Source organism: Scaptodrosophila lebanonensis, unplaced genomic scaffold (assembly GCF_003285725.1).
Source record: "Scaptodrosophila lebanonensis strain 11010-0011.00,11010-0021.00 unplaced genomic scaffold, SlebRS2 tig00001412-arrow-pilon, whole genome shotgun sequence".
Taxonomy (NCBI): Eukaryota; Metazoa; Arthropoda; class Insecta; order Diptera; family Drosophilidae; genus Scaptodrosophila; species Scaptodrosophila lebanonensis.
The window spans coordinates 6,338,431-6,355,796 of NW_022060739.1; the positions used below are offsets into that span (position 1 = coordinate 6,338,431).

General features: G+C 37.4%; 2 protein-coding genes across 2 annotated transcripts in view; both read left to right on the plus strand.

Moving 5' to 3' along the window:
* Positions 1 to 9,133, plus strand: part of LOC115632002 (protein toll) — an 83,131-nt gene extending 73,998 nt beyond the window's left edge. The window contains exons 3-4 of the mRNA XM_030528931.1: positions 6,226 to 7,238; positions 8,589 to 9,133. Of these exons, the coding sequence (XP_030384791.1) occupies positions 6,226 to 7,238; positions 8,589 to 8,994 (1,419 nt within the window). The 3' untranslated portion in view covers positions 8,995 to 9,133. The remainder of the gene's footprint in view (positions 1 to 6,225; positions 7,239 to 8,588) is intronic.
* Positions 9,134 to 12,787: 3,654 nt separating this feature from the next.
* Positions 12,788 to 14,310, plus strand: LOC115631868. The gene is made up of 2 exons (XM_030528715.1): positions 12,788 to 12,872; positions 13,723 to 14,310. The coding sequence occupies exons 1-2, from the start codon at positions 12,867 to 12,869 to the stop codon at positions 14,134 to 14,136; spliced, it is 420 nt and encodes a 139-aa protein (XP_030384575.1). The 5' UTR covers positions 12,788 to 12,866; the 3' UTR covers positions 14,137 to 14,310.
* The last annotated feature ends 3,056 nt before the right edge of the window (positions 14,311 to 17,366 follow it).

A 17,366-nucleotide genomic window follows, 5' to 3' on the forward strand; every position in this document is an offset into this window, starting at 1 on the left:
GGGGGGGGGGGGGTGCGGCAAATACGCTGCTGGGCGCCTGGGGCTAGGCAGCGTTTTTTGTTACGAAACGTGCGCATTCAAATTTGAAGCGAATTATTATTATGAGTGTAGACTCGTTTATTTGTACAAAAAGAAACTGAATACACGGAGGCGACGACCAAAGACCAACGCCCAAGCCTTGCGGGTATTTCAAGTGAAATGAAATGAACGCAGAGCGTTTTCTTGGAACAACTTAATTTTTCTATGGCAATGGCCAATTTGCATGGCGCATAATTCACAATAAATAAATCAAATGCAAAACGCATAAAACACGCCTCCACAACATGGCCAACAAAAACATCCTGTTGGCATGAATTATGGCCTCAGCTCTACATAAGACGACTGAGTCGACTGCAGAGCGATTACATTTCCATGTAGATGTGGGGCTTGCAGTCATATCCTTCTTGTGCCTTTTGTCTGACAGGATTATGAACATTTATTTGCTTGTACCGTTGTACTCTTATAAAAGTTCGAATAAGCGGACTACGACTTGTATATGTATATATATATGTGTGTGTGTGTGTGTTTTGGGTGCAACATCATGGCCAGTAGTGCAGTCAAAGTTTTAGCCTAAGGCGATTTGCAAACGACTAGCCTTTTCCTCAATTCTAGTCCCAGTCTCTCATCCCCTCTTCCTCACCCTCACCAACCCCTACCCCGCCCCGCCACTACAAATCAAAATCAATGAAGATTTGTGGCCGTAAAATTTTGCCGGGGAGGCCGAACTTTGCTTTTTGCAACGCTTGGCAGGTTTCTTGAACTTTTTGGTCCCGCTCCCAACTCCCAGCTCGCACACAAGCACAATCATTCATGAACACGCTTAGTCTTCTGTGCATTGTGGTTCAAAATGAAAGGAAATTGTTTAAATTAAATATACTTTGTAATACACATTAAAAGAATAGCACTAATTCCACGAGAAATTGGTTATATAGTGTAGGTCGTTATAAGATATTTTTGCCATCATAAGGCTTTTCTTTTTACTTTGTCAACAAATAAATAAATAAATAGACAGCAGAAATTAAAGAAAAAACTATTTAAGAAGCTTCTCATTTGCAGCTTAAATAGAAAAATTCTTCAACGGAACCCTGCCCAGAGATACTGGTCCAGCAATGTGAACTGTATTAGCTTGGAATGAAATGGGCAATATCTAGTATTAATTACTTGCACACTTATTCTCAACACTCTAAGGGACTTAAGACTTTAGAGATGGCTACCGGCAGGCTTAAAACGATACTGATGGGCTTTAAAGGAGATACAGAGACTGGGATGTCAGTCTAAATATCGATGAGATTTACACCCAGGGAGAGTATACACCTAATTCGGTTTTTACACGGTCTTTTTTTACACGGTTTTAAAATTAAAATTGTAATATATGGTTGCACGACTTTATTCCATTTAGCGCGATTCAAAATCAATGTCTTTTTATATACGGTTTTTTTAGAACTTTTTCTGGAACCAATCTACCGTGCAAAAATAGAATTAGATGTAAAGAACTTGAACAATCTTTAAGTAAACAATTAGGAATGTTTGGAACCCCAAGAGAATACGAAAATTAATGAGCAAATATGGGTGTGCATGTAGAGTGAGAATTATAAATGTTATGAGGATAGAAACTACTATTACAATTAAGCCAATAAGTTATCGAATCAAAAAGTTTTGCTCCTCTGCTACCTTAGTAATATCATTTGTATGACCGCTATATAATAGGGAGTGATCTGACTGAGAACAATGTTTAAACGCCATCGATAAGTTGTGATTGAGACAGGAAAACATACGATCAAAGGGGCATCTCTTCATGCCAACAATTTATAGACCTAATTCTGTTTTTACAAGGCCTTTTTTTTAGGAACTTTTTTGGAACCAAGCTACCGTGTAAAAACAGAATTAGTTGTAAATATTTATCATGCACATGACATCATCATCCTTCTACCGTGGTTCCAACACGATGGCAAGGGAGGAAGACACTACAATAAGCAGTGCCGTGAATACAGACAACGAGAGTATCTTGAAGGAGGTAGCTCAGTCCCCGGTCCTGGAGGGTTTCAGTTCCTATCGTAAGTTTCAAAAGCGACCTTATCCCAGGCAGGAGCAGCAAGCTAATGTGGGTCCTCAAAAATATCAGGGAAGATCGCTTGCTTTATAGCCATCTTATAAATCTTCTTGAGCTGCAACTTTGCATGTAAGGACTCGATCGAAACAGCTAAGACGCGTGGCATTGTTGGGTTTTTGAAAGCATAGCAGGATATTGAATTCTTCACTCAATCGCTCTACAAACTATAATTCAATTGGACTCAACTTATATATATTTGGTTCACTAAAATAAACTAAGTAGTGGCAAGGGTTTCCATCTATTTAAAAATGTATTATTATTATTAACTAAATGTCTAAAAAATATTCCAATATTCTGGCGATAAGTAAGAAACTCATTCATTGCCTATCCCATTGCTTGGCGTTTGTTCCACTGTACAGCGCCTTGGATTATGCTAAGGCTACGGCTTGATGCTGGTGCTGCTGCTGCTGCTGCCCACGACTTTTGCTTGTGGTAGCACAAAACTTTCAACTTTTAACAAACTCAAATTATTTATTATTAATTGAAGACGCAACTGCTGGCAACTCAGGGGAGTACTCGCCAATCTCCACTCTCCACGCTCCACTGCCGCTATGCTTAGGAAATTAATTTTCGACTTTGGCAATGACTTTTTACATTGATTTTGATTAGATTAGAATCCAAGACAAATGTGCTTTTTGTCTCAAGTCTAAATGCAGGAGCAGCAGCAACAACAACAACAACTGTTCATTTACAATTTGTCAAAGTTAATTAAACAATTTAGGTTGACTGAGTCAGGACAAATAATACATACTCGTATATGGAAAGTTGAGCTCGATTGAGGGGGGGCGTGTGAGGGGGGAGTGCGTGAGGCAAGCAGACAAACAATTTATGAAATTGAGAGCATTTCCTGCGCCGCAATGAAAACCAATCAAAATTTGATGTACGACTACAGACAGACGACAATTGCCAAAGCCAGAGTTGAGGACCAGGTAGAGAAGCAGTTGGTAGACTCGAAACAGCAGTTGTTGTTTTTGTTGTGTCTCCAGTTAAAGCTCAACTGCAGGCAGCACAATAATAATTTATGTGCTGGCTACACAACAGATCTGCAAACGATATATGTACATATATATAAAACATAAAGCTGCATACATATGTTATGTATACATACATACATATATAGTTGTATGTGCATTTTTTGATTGATTCAATCAAAACGCGAAACAGCAAACAGCAAACGGCAAACGGCGATCGAGGCGCATCAGGTTTTCTGCATGCCCGTCACGTAATTTATTGATTTAGCTCTTGGGAATATAACCCGATAGTGCTAAGAGTTGGGGAAGGAGAGGTAGGGAGAGGGGAGCTGAAGAGATGAAGCTGATGCGGCTGCCTGATGCGGCTACCCCCAGCTTTAAAAGCAAATCGTGAAAAATAAAATGTTTGCCACCGCATCAGGCTGATTGGTTGACTGGTTGTTGGCTGCTTGATTGTGCGGATCGGTTCGGATCGGATCGGTTGTTGGTTCGTTCGGTTGCTCGCTTGGGGCTCTCAACTGGAAATTCAAATGCATTCAACAAGCGATCGAAGCCGATCTCGTTGCTGTTGTTGTTGTTGTTGTATCTGTAAATGCAACTGCGTAAAGGGGGCAAGGCACATAAATACGCATGTACATGTACGCCTCGAAACGGCGATCATCGATCAACCCAGCCGGACGACAGACAGACACACAGACAGACACTGAGATAATGGCCGGCTTGCCATTTTGCATTTTTGCATTTGTAATGAAACTGAAAACCAGAATGAAATGTAATTTTGAAATAAAGCAGCCATAGTCGGTGCCCACAGCCAGCAGCCCAATGAAGACAAACAGACAAACAGACAGACAGACAGAGAGACACAACAGTATGCTCGCATCGTAGTGAGGCGCATTGAACTCTGCCACAGTGGGTCACTGTTAAAGGGAAATATTCTGAAAAAAACGGAGATATTTTTCCGTGAAAAATTATGATAAATATAGTATTTGAAAAAAATTAAGCTATATTTGATCGAAAGTTAAGCTAAAGAAAACTTTGGATATGTGAAGAGTTGCCCAGTTTTGACTTCTGTCATAAGCATCTTTTCCAGACCTTCTCAAATTGACAAAAATTACTTTTAAACACACGTTCATAAATGAAATTGTCATATTGTTTCTTAGAAATAGTAATATAACTAATTGTAAATAGAATAGTCTATTAGACTTGCCAACATTTTATTCCTTTGAGCAGAATACAGGTACTATGCAGCTACTGTACCTGTAGAAAAATGTGTATGTGGAATTATTGTTTTGATAGTTTAGAAAACATACTGGTTTATTTCAATACATCATCATGATTACCGTTTATTTCAATATAATACTTGAGAATATTTACGTCGCAATTAAATATATTTAATGCATGACCAGCTATTGAAATCGAAACGCAAAAAATAAAATAAACTCGTCCTTTCTCGGAACTAGGAGAATCTGGATACCAACTTTGGTTGTTCTAGCTTTTATAGTTTCTGAGATCCTTGCGTTCATCCAGACGGACGGACAGATGGACGGACATGTCTAGATCGATTTCTCTCGTCATGCTGATTCATATATATACTTTATGGGGTAGGAGATGCTTCCTTCTGCATATTATATACTTTGCACAAACCTAATATACCCTTTTCCCCTACGGGCACAGGGTATAAAAATAAATGAAACGGACATGTCTTTGCAGAAACTAAATATGCTGTTTTATACCCTGTCCCCAGAAACACAGAAGTATGTATATTACTGTATATTATTATATACTGAGAGCTAGAATAACCAAACTTTGTATCAAGGCTCTCCTAAGAACGAAATAGGTATCAGTTGGCTGGAAAAAAATTGACTCTATAGAGGCTGGAAACATTGTTTAAAAAAACATATCAATTTTGCTTAACCAAATATAAATATATCCAAATACAAATATAACCAAAGATAATCAAAAATATTTTCAATTGTTTTTAATACTATGATTATATATTCGTAGAGTCAATAAACAACAATTATACCTAATTCTGTTTTTACACGGTAGATTGGTTCCTAAAAAAGTCATGTAAAAAAAGACATTGATATGCAAAATTAAATTTTTTAATTTTCAAACCGTGTTAAATCAAAACCGCGTAAAAAAGACCATGTGAAAACAAAATTAGGTGTAAATACCAATAATAAACTAAACTTTGAAGGCTAAATATTATCAATCAGTTTTCATTATAATTATTTTCCGTTTATTAAATTTCTTATTACAGATATAATTTTTTCTCCTGCGTCTTTGACTTTTAAACTTTTTATCTTAATACATGCAGCTCCATTTTGTTTTGTTCCATTATTACACATACTAAGCCCACTGTGCGTTATGTTTTTTGAACTGGGTGTAGCCTAGGGTCTGATGTGTATGTAAACGCGCGTATTTCAACTGTTATCAGCGAAACGGCTGTTGTTATTGCAGCTATTGCTGTCGCTGATGTTGTTGTTGTTGTCGGCTCTTGGCTGCTGGCTGGTGGCTGCTTGAATGCTGAAGCCGTCAGAGAGAAGAGATGATCTCTCGCATTCACGCGCCTTCCACTACTACACTGCTGCAAATGGCAATTTAAGTCATTTTGTTTGCCGTTTTTTTTTTCTTTTCTTCTTCTTCGTTCAGGGAATTCAAAATGGTTTAATATTATGCAGAAATCGAGCGACTGCGTAGTAAATTATGGGCCATTAAAAGTGCAGCCAACATGATCGGTGGGTAGGTAGGCATACGGGCAGGTAGGCTGCCTGCCAGGCATAACGACTGACGACAGACAACAGAAAATGGCGTAGTTGTGTAGACAGTGCCTTGGGTGTGAATTGGGGCGGACTTGCGTGTTGTTGAGTTCCAAGGAAAATGCAAATTGTCACTTCAACTGCAGGGCGGTCCTACTACCTGCCTCAGCTCTACAACACTAAGCCGCCGCAGCTGTCGTTAGGTCTAGTCTAGTTTAAGGAATGCCAAAATAGGACCACTGTGCAGGCAAACTCGCACTACTGTGCCGAGTCGCTTCCGCTTCTAGTTGTGCGTAATGTCAGGCAGCTGATTTAACCCGCATTTGTGCTCTTCTCATTGCAGTGGTTTCAGTCTCGCTCCGACGCTCTTGCAAAGAAGATGTTGAGGCCATTGCTATTGTCGCTGCTAATGGTGGCCGCGGCTGCCTTTGGCTCCACCCAGGATGCCAACTACACCAGCAAGGAGGGCTGCGAGTCCATCCTCACGGATCCGTCGCAGTGCGAGTGCCTCGATCATCGCATCAAGTGCGGCCTAGCTATTCTACGGAGTGAGCGGCACCTGAGTGAGATCAGTTGCAGCACGTACGATGCACGTGCCTTGGAATACTTTCCCAGCCTCAAGGTGGGCAACATAACGAAGCTAATACTCAGCCATTGCGCCTTTCCCAGCGCCGCGGTAATGCGCGAACGTTTGGCCCATCTGGGCATCAAGAACTACACGGAGCTGCTGGTGGAGAACATCTTCGAGAAGAACGACAATCACAGCGTATTGCTGCAGCAGCGCTTTGCCAATATGCCCGCCTTCACCAAGCTGCGTCTGCTCAACTTCAAGATTCCACTGCCTGCCAACTATCTGGAGAACTGTACGGAGCTCACAGATCTAACGCTGCGTGGCAGCAGCGATCTTCCCGGCACCCTGCTCCATCCTCTGGGGCAACTCACCAAGTTGGACATCATGGTCCGCAATATGGCCAATGTGGCTAGCAAGATATTCTCGAAGCAAACGAAACTGCAAACCCTCACTCTGGACTGCAGTCTGAAGAACAGCAGCGTGGAGATGTCCACACTCACATCCCAGGAGCTCTGGCATATGCCGGACCTTCATCAGTTCGAGCTGCACAGCTGTGGCGACAATGTGCCGACGGAACTGTTTTGGAAATCCGAGAACTTGGTCTTCATTGGCATTGAGAGCAATATCAGCTATGTGGGCAGGGACTTTCTGAAGGCCCAGAAGAATTTGCTGACACTGCAGTTATCGAGAAATAACATTGCCCGTCTGCCCGACGATCTGTTCCGCAATACGATACGACTACGCCACATCATGCTAGCCCACAACAATTTGGAGCGCATACAAAGGTAAATACAGTGAGAGACTTTTCAAATAATCTCTGGGAGTACTTTCCCTTGAAAAGCCTAAGTCAAGATCTTTACTTTGTTTTTAATCAAAGCTTAAAACTCTCTATGCTTAAAGCATACTGTAAAATGGGCCTCTTTTCTATTGTAAGACCTATTGTAGAATCTTTAAAGCACTTAGTCTGCAGCCCCTTAAACTAAACCTTATTTCGAAGTTAAATAATTTCTTCAAGCCTGACTCAAACCGCAACTACCAAGCCTTTATAAATAAGTTTTAGTCTCAACCAAAAGTCAAAGTAAAGCATTTTAAAGATAAGCTAGAAACCTTGGAGATATCGAGCGCTATCATCAGCAATTGAAATGTGTGGGAAATATTTATACACGCATTTGCTACATTGATTTGATTTTTAAGTGTATTATTAAGAAACTGTTTTCTTATAAAGCTCGTAAGAAATCACAGCTTTTATTCCCTACCCACTAGTGGGTTTTTCTTAGAAATTATACATTTTTGTTCAATTTCGGAGCATTTGACTCAAAAACTATTATTCTAACGGTTTCCATATTCCCAAGTGGGTTTCCTATCATTGTGTTCTATAAATTCCAGAGAATGAGAATACCAAGTATACCAAAGTATTAGGGATTTAAAATCAGTTATTAATCATTGCAAAATTTATCAATGAACTCTTATAGCCTGCTTCAAGCCCACAATTAAGATAATGCGGATAAGAACTAATATTAAGTTTGTTCAGGAAAAGTTTTTATAATAATAAGACTGACATCAACAGACTGACTTCAGGAAAACCCACACACGAGTATATAAGTCCATACATACATCCAATACAAAGCAGATTCAAGCAATATTTTAAACTTTAGCTTCTAGCTTTAACAAAATATATTTATAAGCACCCTGAAGTAATGTCTTCGAAATATTTTTACCAATTTTCAGGGCAAAGATAGTTCTTTTTAGAAGAAAACTTGCTTAAAACTAGAATTAATTCCGTTAGTTATTATTTGAGGGTTGTTTCGTGCATTCTTTCTGAACGTAGATAACTAAGAAGTTGTGTCAATGGACGATTTAGTTTATTTAATTTATGTATATATTGTTTCTATTATATTTTTCTGACTATCTTATCATTTTTACCTTACAGTATTTTACAAATTTTCAGGGCAAAGCATACTTGTTTTTCGAAGGAAACTTACTCAAAATTAGGATTAATTCCGTTAATTATTATTTTTTCTGAGCGTAGATAACTAAGAAAGTTGTGACAATGGGCGATTTGGTTTATTTAATTTCTCTTGTATATATTGTTTCTATTATATCTTTCTGACCATCTCATCATTTTTACCTTACAGTGGTCTCTTCGACAGCATCGAAAACCTGTACATTCTGAATCTGGAGCACAATCCCATTACAACCGTGTCCCCAGATGTCTTTAATAAGCTGTCGAATGCGCGCATCTATTTGGGCGCACTCTACAGTCAGCACAGCAAGGCGGATTGGGCCAAGTCCACAAAGGCCACACTGTGCGAGGAGGAGTTCAAATATGGGGTCTGCATCTATTGTAAGCGGGAGGAGTATTTGGATCATTTCGCCGATAGGGAGAACTGCAACAAGCAGACTGAGAAACTGGAGAACGTTTTGTTACAGAAACTGAACATAAATCGTTGGAACCGAACGCGTACCACGTCCAAGAAGCAGAAATCAGCGAAATTAGTGAAATCAGAGAAAGCAGCTGCCAAATCGAAGGCAACACAATAAATACGTACCTACATATAGTACATACTCATACATATATATATATTTATTTACTGCTGCTCTCAGTGTTAGTTATTATTTCCGATAGCCTGACAGCAGACACTGCTCACATACTATAAACATATATACGAGTATAACATAACTTCTTGTTCATAATGCTGCGCCAATAATTTATATTAAAATTGACACAGGCCTGTGCGAATACAACCACCCAACCACCTACCACCCACCACCCACCACTCACCAGGCAGAACATGCCAGGCTGTCTGCTAAATTGAAAATGAAATAAAAAGCAAAGAAAAAATAACACAAACAATATTAATATTTGTTGCTTACTTTATTTCGTCGGCTGCCACCGATAAGAGAGAAGACGATGGCATATTGGATTGCACCACCACTACCCTTCTCCCCCCACCACCCCCTTTCATTCATATACAATACATATATAAATCATGAACAAAAACAATTTATCTTTTGATTTGTAGCGAGGGGTTGCCGCTTGTTAGAACTTTACTTTTTCTTATCTGCCTTTTTATTTACTTCGTTGGTTTTTTTTTCTCTCTGTATTTTGTATTTTGCGCCCGGGACTTGGACTCGAATGTGCAACATGTCAAATGTAATAAGGCCTAATGTTTTTCTGTAGCATACAACAGTGTGTGGCATGTAAGTGTAAGTGAAAGTTACAGTTGCATTTGTTGCTGGAATCAAGTGAATTATGCGGGTTAAGCGACGTTACACGAGAATATGCCAGTTTGAGGAGATTGCTATCATTTGTGTGTGTGGAAGCAACAGAGGCATAAAATTTGACATGGGGAAGCAAAACGCTTTACATTCTATTATGTAAATCACATTGTGCTGCTCACAATTCTCATGTGGGGCCCACTGAGGCTGAGGGTTAATATCAATGTGATGACAACTCATAAATGTCAAAGCATTTGAACATCACTACCTCAAATGCTGAGCATTTCCATTTACTTGTACGGAATGAACGAGCATGCTTTTACATCATAGGGTGCTACAAATGTAAATGAAAGAAATATCTGCAAACATCTATCAAGGAAAATGAAATGTACATAAATACTTATTGCATCTTCCGTTCCGTTTGTTTTTCAAGCAGGGACTGTAATCATTATAGATGTTATTAAAAAAAATTACAAAATAATGATTATTTTTTTATTTTATTCATTCGCTCACAATTTAATGATTAATTTTGAGTTTTGCTTTAAAAATCAACCAATAATCATTATTAATGAGCAAAAAAATAAAACTTATAAAATAATGATCAAAAATAAAACTCAAGCTGTAATTTTGTCTTTTTCATAAGCATTAAGGACAACATTTATATATATATCCTTAATCAGTGAGTCAAGGCACACATTTTACAAAAATTAATTTTTAATCAATTTGAAGTTAATTTTAATTAATTTCCAGTGTTGAACATTTCCCAAAAGCTCTGACGAGACAGAATCATATTCACTGCAGAATGGTTTCTTAAGTTTCATTTTAAATCAGTCCTTAAAAATTAAAATTATTTTATTCAAAAAGGTTTGAAAAGTGAACGATGCTGCTTTCTACGAATAGGCAGACTTCTCTGTACTTTAGTCACATTCCTTTTGTATACATTCACGTAAATATTGTTAAAAACTTTGCCTAAACTGTTTCAGTATTACGAAGATTTAATAAATCTAATCTTTTTCAGTATAAGGAAGATTTCATAAATCTATTTCAAGTAGTGGAAGAAAGTGGCAAATGCCATTCCTTGTTTTAAAAAAAAAAAAAAGTATTCTAAAAATTACTTAATGCACAATTTAAATGTCCACCTTCCACAAGGCTACACTTCAAATTGCAAAATAACTTTGTGCAAACACAAATATAAATATAAAAAAGTCTACTCTGGCATAAAAAAGCATTCAAGCTAACATCCCAATTAACTCCTCTATTCACCTATGCACACGTAATAATTAGTGATAACATTTATATTAGCTTTAATTACAGCACTCGGTCCCATACTAACTAGCTGCTGTACGAAGTTAGTAAGCAGTATGTAAAGCATTTTATGATTTATGTACCCAGCGCACAAAATCAACAAATAATTTTTCTACATTGCTGACAGCTGCAATTTTTCACTGCCTACAAAAGACAAGAAGAAGTCATGCAACATTTAACAAAAAGACCATTTAAAATGCATGCAACTTTAAAGTTGCAGCCTACCCCATGAGACCATGAGCATGCCACCAGCTGCTGCCACAGCCCTGTGCACCCATGATTGCCTACACACACACACACACACACACACTGGCACACTCTTGCACATTCTGACACACAAACACACACTCACAAATCAATTAAATTCAATTAAATTGGAAAAACCACAGGCCAAGTGCATTTGGCGCTTATCGGCCACTCCAGTTGCATTCAAGTTGGAGTCCTGGTTCCCTGCAACGGGTTCTGGCCAGCTTGGGCCAACTATTGTTCTGTCTACTGGCTGCCAGCCCATCCCCAACACCCCAACAGCCTGTCAATCTTATTCTAATTGAATCGTCCACACACACACACACACTCACACACACACACAGCAACTGAAACCCAACTGAAACTCAACTCGACTTCTACGCATAAACAATTGAAATTACAACAGGCATGGGCATTCCGGAATTTCTGGCCAAAATCAACAAGTCAATGCACACTGGACCAGGAATCCCTCATAGGTAAGCCAAATAATTTATTACAAATATATATGTAGCATAATCCAACTTCAAATCCGGCAATCTTAATTAATTTTTAACTGATAACTATTCATGAAGAAACATAGTAGATCTCTCTTTAGAACTAAAATGAACATTTTTCTTTGAAATTTGACCTAAAAGTGAGGAAAACTAGTATTACAACTTACAATGCCTTCGATACGGGCAAGTACGCACATTTCTTCTAAGAATTCATTCGGTTATTAAATGCGATCTTATGAAGTCTTATGAGAGAATCGTCCAAAGTATCTTCGTTATTTTGACTGAAAATTCTACCCAAGAGTGAAGAATATTTTGAATCAAACGTGCAATGCTTTCTTTGTTAGGTTCTTACTTCAGAATTATTTGATTTGTTTAAAGCTATATTTATAAATATTTAATTTACTTTTTTATGGCAACCTAATCTCAGAAAGTTTCCAGGCTTTATTAAAGACCAGAGAGCATAAAGATAGAAGGTATACAACAGTTTTGGAAATAAAGTGCTCATGATATGCTAACATAAACGAAGTAAGAGCTTATTAATTATTTCACGATAAATATCAAAACAGCTGGTATTTGTTTAATTTCTTGAATTGATGTTTGGGTCTGGTCAGAGCGGAATAATAAGTTTGCAGCCCATTTAGGGAGATGCCAACTGTGTTCTTAGCATAGAAGTATACAGGGTATCCCTTTATAATCAAAAATATTTCGGGTTAAAGTTTTGAATCATATTTCCCTGCTTATTTCGAAAAACGAAAGAGTTAAAAAGAATTCGAAGAACCCACAACTTTTCTCCAAGTTTGAACTGCAGCAATTATTACTGAACTAACTCACGACCCAGCGAATCAGAGATGCCAACTCCGCTGCTATTAATTTAATTTAATTTTTTTTTTTTAATTTTAATTTTTTCATTACTAATTTATTTTATTTATAGCATTTTTAGAGACCAATTCATTCGGCTTACTTCTCTCAGTACATCAATTGAAAAGCAGAACAAAAATATGTGTACATAACATTGATTTAGAAAATCAAAGTAACCTATATTTAAAGTTCAGCATTTCAGTCGTTCATTCGAATTCAGAATCGAAAAAGGTGCGTGCTAAGCTACATTTACAGACTGAAAAAAATATTATAATAAACCATTTACTGAAAATGGGGGTAAGTACGCATAATTCTTCTATTTCATCGCACGACTAAAAAATCAACAAATCATTCAAAGCCAATTCGTCCCACTGTTTCGTTGGTGGGTGGTGGGGACGACTTTTGTCCTGTCTGTCTGTCATTCATTGCAATAAAGCCCAGGACATTGCATTTGTTTGGTTTTGGTCTCTAATTGACTTGGCACTTGACCTGCTGACTTCGACTCACAGCGGCCCCCAGCAGTCCCCCAGTAGTCCAGACAGATGCTGGGTGGACACAGTTTTAGATGCAGGTGCAGTTTTTGCAGCATTTTCACCGAAAATGCCTTAAATTGCTTTCGAAAATTGCGTGCATAAAAACGTTGAGCAATTTTTGAAATATTTTTCTATGATTTTCGTTGTGGAAACTGCCGCGGGTTTTCTGCTCGACGCCGTGTCATCATGTTAATTAATTAAAAAAGTTTCTGAGCCTTTTTCCCTGTTTTTTTGGCGGGTTAAAAAATGCATGCAATTTTTATTTCGCACATGGAGCAGAGAATGGATGGGCCATGGGGGCGTTTGGGGCGTGGCAAGGCAGGCAAATTAGCACATCCAGCATGCTTGTTAAAATATTTGCAAATATTTAAATTGACATTTTTTCCGGGGCCAGCCAGCAATGTCAATTTGCCAAGTAGCCCCAAGCCATGTGCTGAAAGGTTCAACAACATTGTTGAAATGGACAATGGAGGTGTATATACATACGAGTATATATTTATATATACACTAATGGACAAAATAATAGATGTGCGTTTTTTTAAGTTATCCATTCATTGTTCTTTAAAGACCAAGCTAGTTCTCAAAATATACTTTCAAATAATACTCTCATACAGTTCCGTCGATGCAAGACAAGCCGCTTAGGCAAGATTCGTAAGATCAAAATAAGAATCGACACCACACCGAAGGTGAAAGCAATGCTTCACATATATCTAAACGAAATGGGCGGGATGAACCAAGTGAATCGGCTCTGCAATGCCATTGTTCAGGAGAAGGTCACTATAACCAAACGCCAATTGATCGAAGAAGTTAAGCTGCGAATGCTGCCACTGCTACCGGAAGAAATCCGGGAGGAACTTAACATGGATATAGTACAAGGAAGTGCTAATAGAGTGTGTGGTAATGAGGTTGCGAGTGGAGAATGCCATGGGAACGCCAATCAGTCCACAGATGATGCCACCAATGGAGTCAACAGAGGGGCAAACGGTGGAGTGAAGGACGATGTTGACGATGAATTGGTCGACAAGTAATCTACACTTATATATCAGTACTCTCATATTCTGACACGCACTTGCACAGTGCCTTAAATTCAAAGTAACATTGTTCTAGTATTGTGATTATTACAAAATTAGAAACACGGCACCTCACACAGCAAGTGCAATATAATTTGAGTTTCAATAAATTCGATATATGTTAATGTCTTACGTGTATCTGTTTTATTAAAACCAGAAATCAACTGCAAATAGTATTCTAAACTTTTTTAGTTTGTTGAAAAAAAGTAACGTACACTTTTGAAAGAAGATTTTCAGAAGATTTTCAATATTAAACATTTCTTCATTTGTATATTTGAAATAACTTATATTTATTGTTCAAAAAAATATATATTTTTAATAACATCGAATCGATTCAATTTGTAACTCTAGCACAAGTATACCATGATTAAATTTAATTGGCTATAAAAAGTGATTTGTAAATCCTTTTTTAAAGTCTGCTTGTAAAATATCACAAAATTAAATGCATATTTTTTTTATATATTCTCAGAAAACATTAGCTACAAATATATTGAATAAAATTAAATTAAAACTTATTCTTCAGAAGAGAGTTTCGATAGTCTATATCTAACTTTATTCACTATGGAATGCTGATTGTAATCTTTAAATGCGAGATTTTTTTTTATTATTTTATAATCTAAATGAAAATGCAATTAAAATTACAAATAAGCTTAAATAATAAAGCTATAGCGAATTGATCTTAAGACTTAACTAATGGGATACAAATATTTACAGAGGTGTATGGAGCTAAGTTGGAACTAGAGGTATGTATTTGAAAGGATGCTTTAAACGACCACTTTAAATTTTCGGTAAAGGAACTAAAAAGGGAGTTGAAGTATTGAAGTACACCTAATTCTATTTGTACACGGTAGATTGGTTCCAGAAACAACCATGAAAAAAAAAGAACATTGATCATTTGCAAAAATAGGTGATTGGCTCCAAAGAAATATATATGCAATTTTTAATTTTCAAACCGTGTTAAATTAAAACCGTGTAAATAAGCCCGTGTAAAACAGGATTAGGTGTACTCGTATTCATATCATATGTATGTTACAGAAATAGGGGTACTGGTGTTGAAGAATTGTATTTTATTGAATTGAATAGTTTCATAAATATGGAAATTCTTCTGGGAAAGTTTTGAACAATATTTCATTATCTCGTATATTGGCAATAGCCGAAACCCAAGTTAATGGTATACATGAGAAGTGTAATGAGAGTACCTGTCTGTGGCTTGTAGGGGCGAAAGGCCTGTCCTCCTTTCCTTTGAATATGTTAAAAACATGAAAAACATCCTGTTTACCTTCAAATAAGTGGAAACAATATTTGATTATAAATGTAGCAAATGTGAAATCAAACGAATACACTTAATTGTACATAGAAATGAAATCCCAATTGTTTTCTTCATGTTTTTTCATCAACACGAATATGCACTGTGGCGTTGAGTTTCTATATCTTGTTGACATGCCACGCGGCAAACTTTGAAATGCCATCGCGGCATTCGCTCAACTTAAATGCAAACACTTTAAAATTGCATTTGCTAAATGCTCAACAAACACACACACACACAAATACACACACACGCACACACAGACAACTAATCAAAACAAATTCAATTAAACTACACGACGTTCGGCAATCCAAATACAATTCCTAAAGAAAAATGAAGAAAGATAGATATGAAAAGAGAGAAAGAGAGTGGGTTCGGTCCATTCGAAGCGTCTGATGCTGCTGCTGCTGCTGCTCTGGCTGTGGCTGTTGCTGCTTATCTGGCAGCACAATCCATTAAAATTGCACATCGTTTACACCAAAAATCAATTCGCCAAAGCATTTAGGCATTACAAATGCCAAGCCAGCCACTGGCTAGCACAAAGCCAACAACAGTCTGGTCAGCCGGCTTAGTTGGCCTGGTCAGTAACGTCGCTGGAGACGACTGCTATGGCGATGAGGTGGAGGCCTCAACTGAGCTGAGCTGAGCCAAGTCGAGCCGAGTCGAGCCGACGATATTCGTTCGATGGTTGGTGGGGGCCCGCTTCAAATTCAACGTTGATGCCCATAAATTTCACATACGGCGTTTCAGTTTTTGTTTTGTTTGTTTGCTGACTGCTGTGGTTGTGGTTGTTGTTGTTATTGTTGGCTGTCGGCTACCAAGCGATAAACGGCCATACGTTCAGTTGGCATTGCTTTGAAATGTATCCGCCAGATACAGCTGCATTTGTGAGCAGCCAAAGGCTTAAATGCAAGCGCGCTTAGCAGCTATGAATGCGGCTAAAAGTGAAGCATTCAAGGCAATCGATGTGCTAAGCCTTCTTGCTACGGAATACAATTCCAAATGAGGCATCAATATCGCTAAAGCGAACCATTAAAGTCCTTAAAAATCAGGCAAATTCAACAACACTTTTTGTAACATATTCCTTAGCTTTAAATATTTGGAAGAGCAGATGGAAATGATAATTAAAGGACAGATCTTAAATAAAGAATAAAGATTTTAAAAAAAGAAACTATGGTTTAAATTATTTGAAGTTATTTATTTTTAAATTTCTGAAAAACACCACATATCTTGACAACTCCTGCTCTTTGGTTCGAAGGCACCTGTAGCCTGAAAAACGAACCTTATTTTAAACTGCCTTCAATGGCCAGCAGATATAATGCTGGGTTCTTCAACGAATCCAAGCATATGGCATTATATTATAGAAATACACGTATGTATATCTATCAATCCGCTCGACTGCCATTATAGTCCCCAAACGACCTTCTCTAAAGACATTGAAGTTTAGAGCACACAACTTTACTGAACAATATTCCAATAACTTCAAAAACTTCTAATAGTTCATTTATTTATGCTAATTAATAACAGAATTACACATTACAATTCTTTTGAAACTTCGATGTAAGCAAACTAAAAAGGAATACACTTTTTATTGTTTGAAAGGCTTTGAAATATTTGATTAAATTTATATTTATAAACTTTAACATTTCTTTATATTCGACTGCCAAGAAACTGTAAACACTTTACATAAAGCTGTTTTTTTAATTTTTTACTCGATTCTTATAACAAAATTCATGAACTTCATGTTTTCCAAATTCCCCTTAACCTGTTTAGAGAGAAATTCAAGATTAATTATAATATTTCTGATTTATGCAAAATATCAATATTCTTCTAACTAAATACTATATCGTTGAAGTCGAATGAATTTTAGTTAATCATTTAA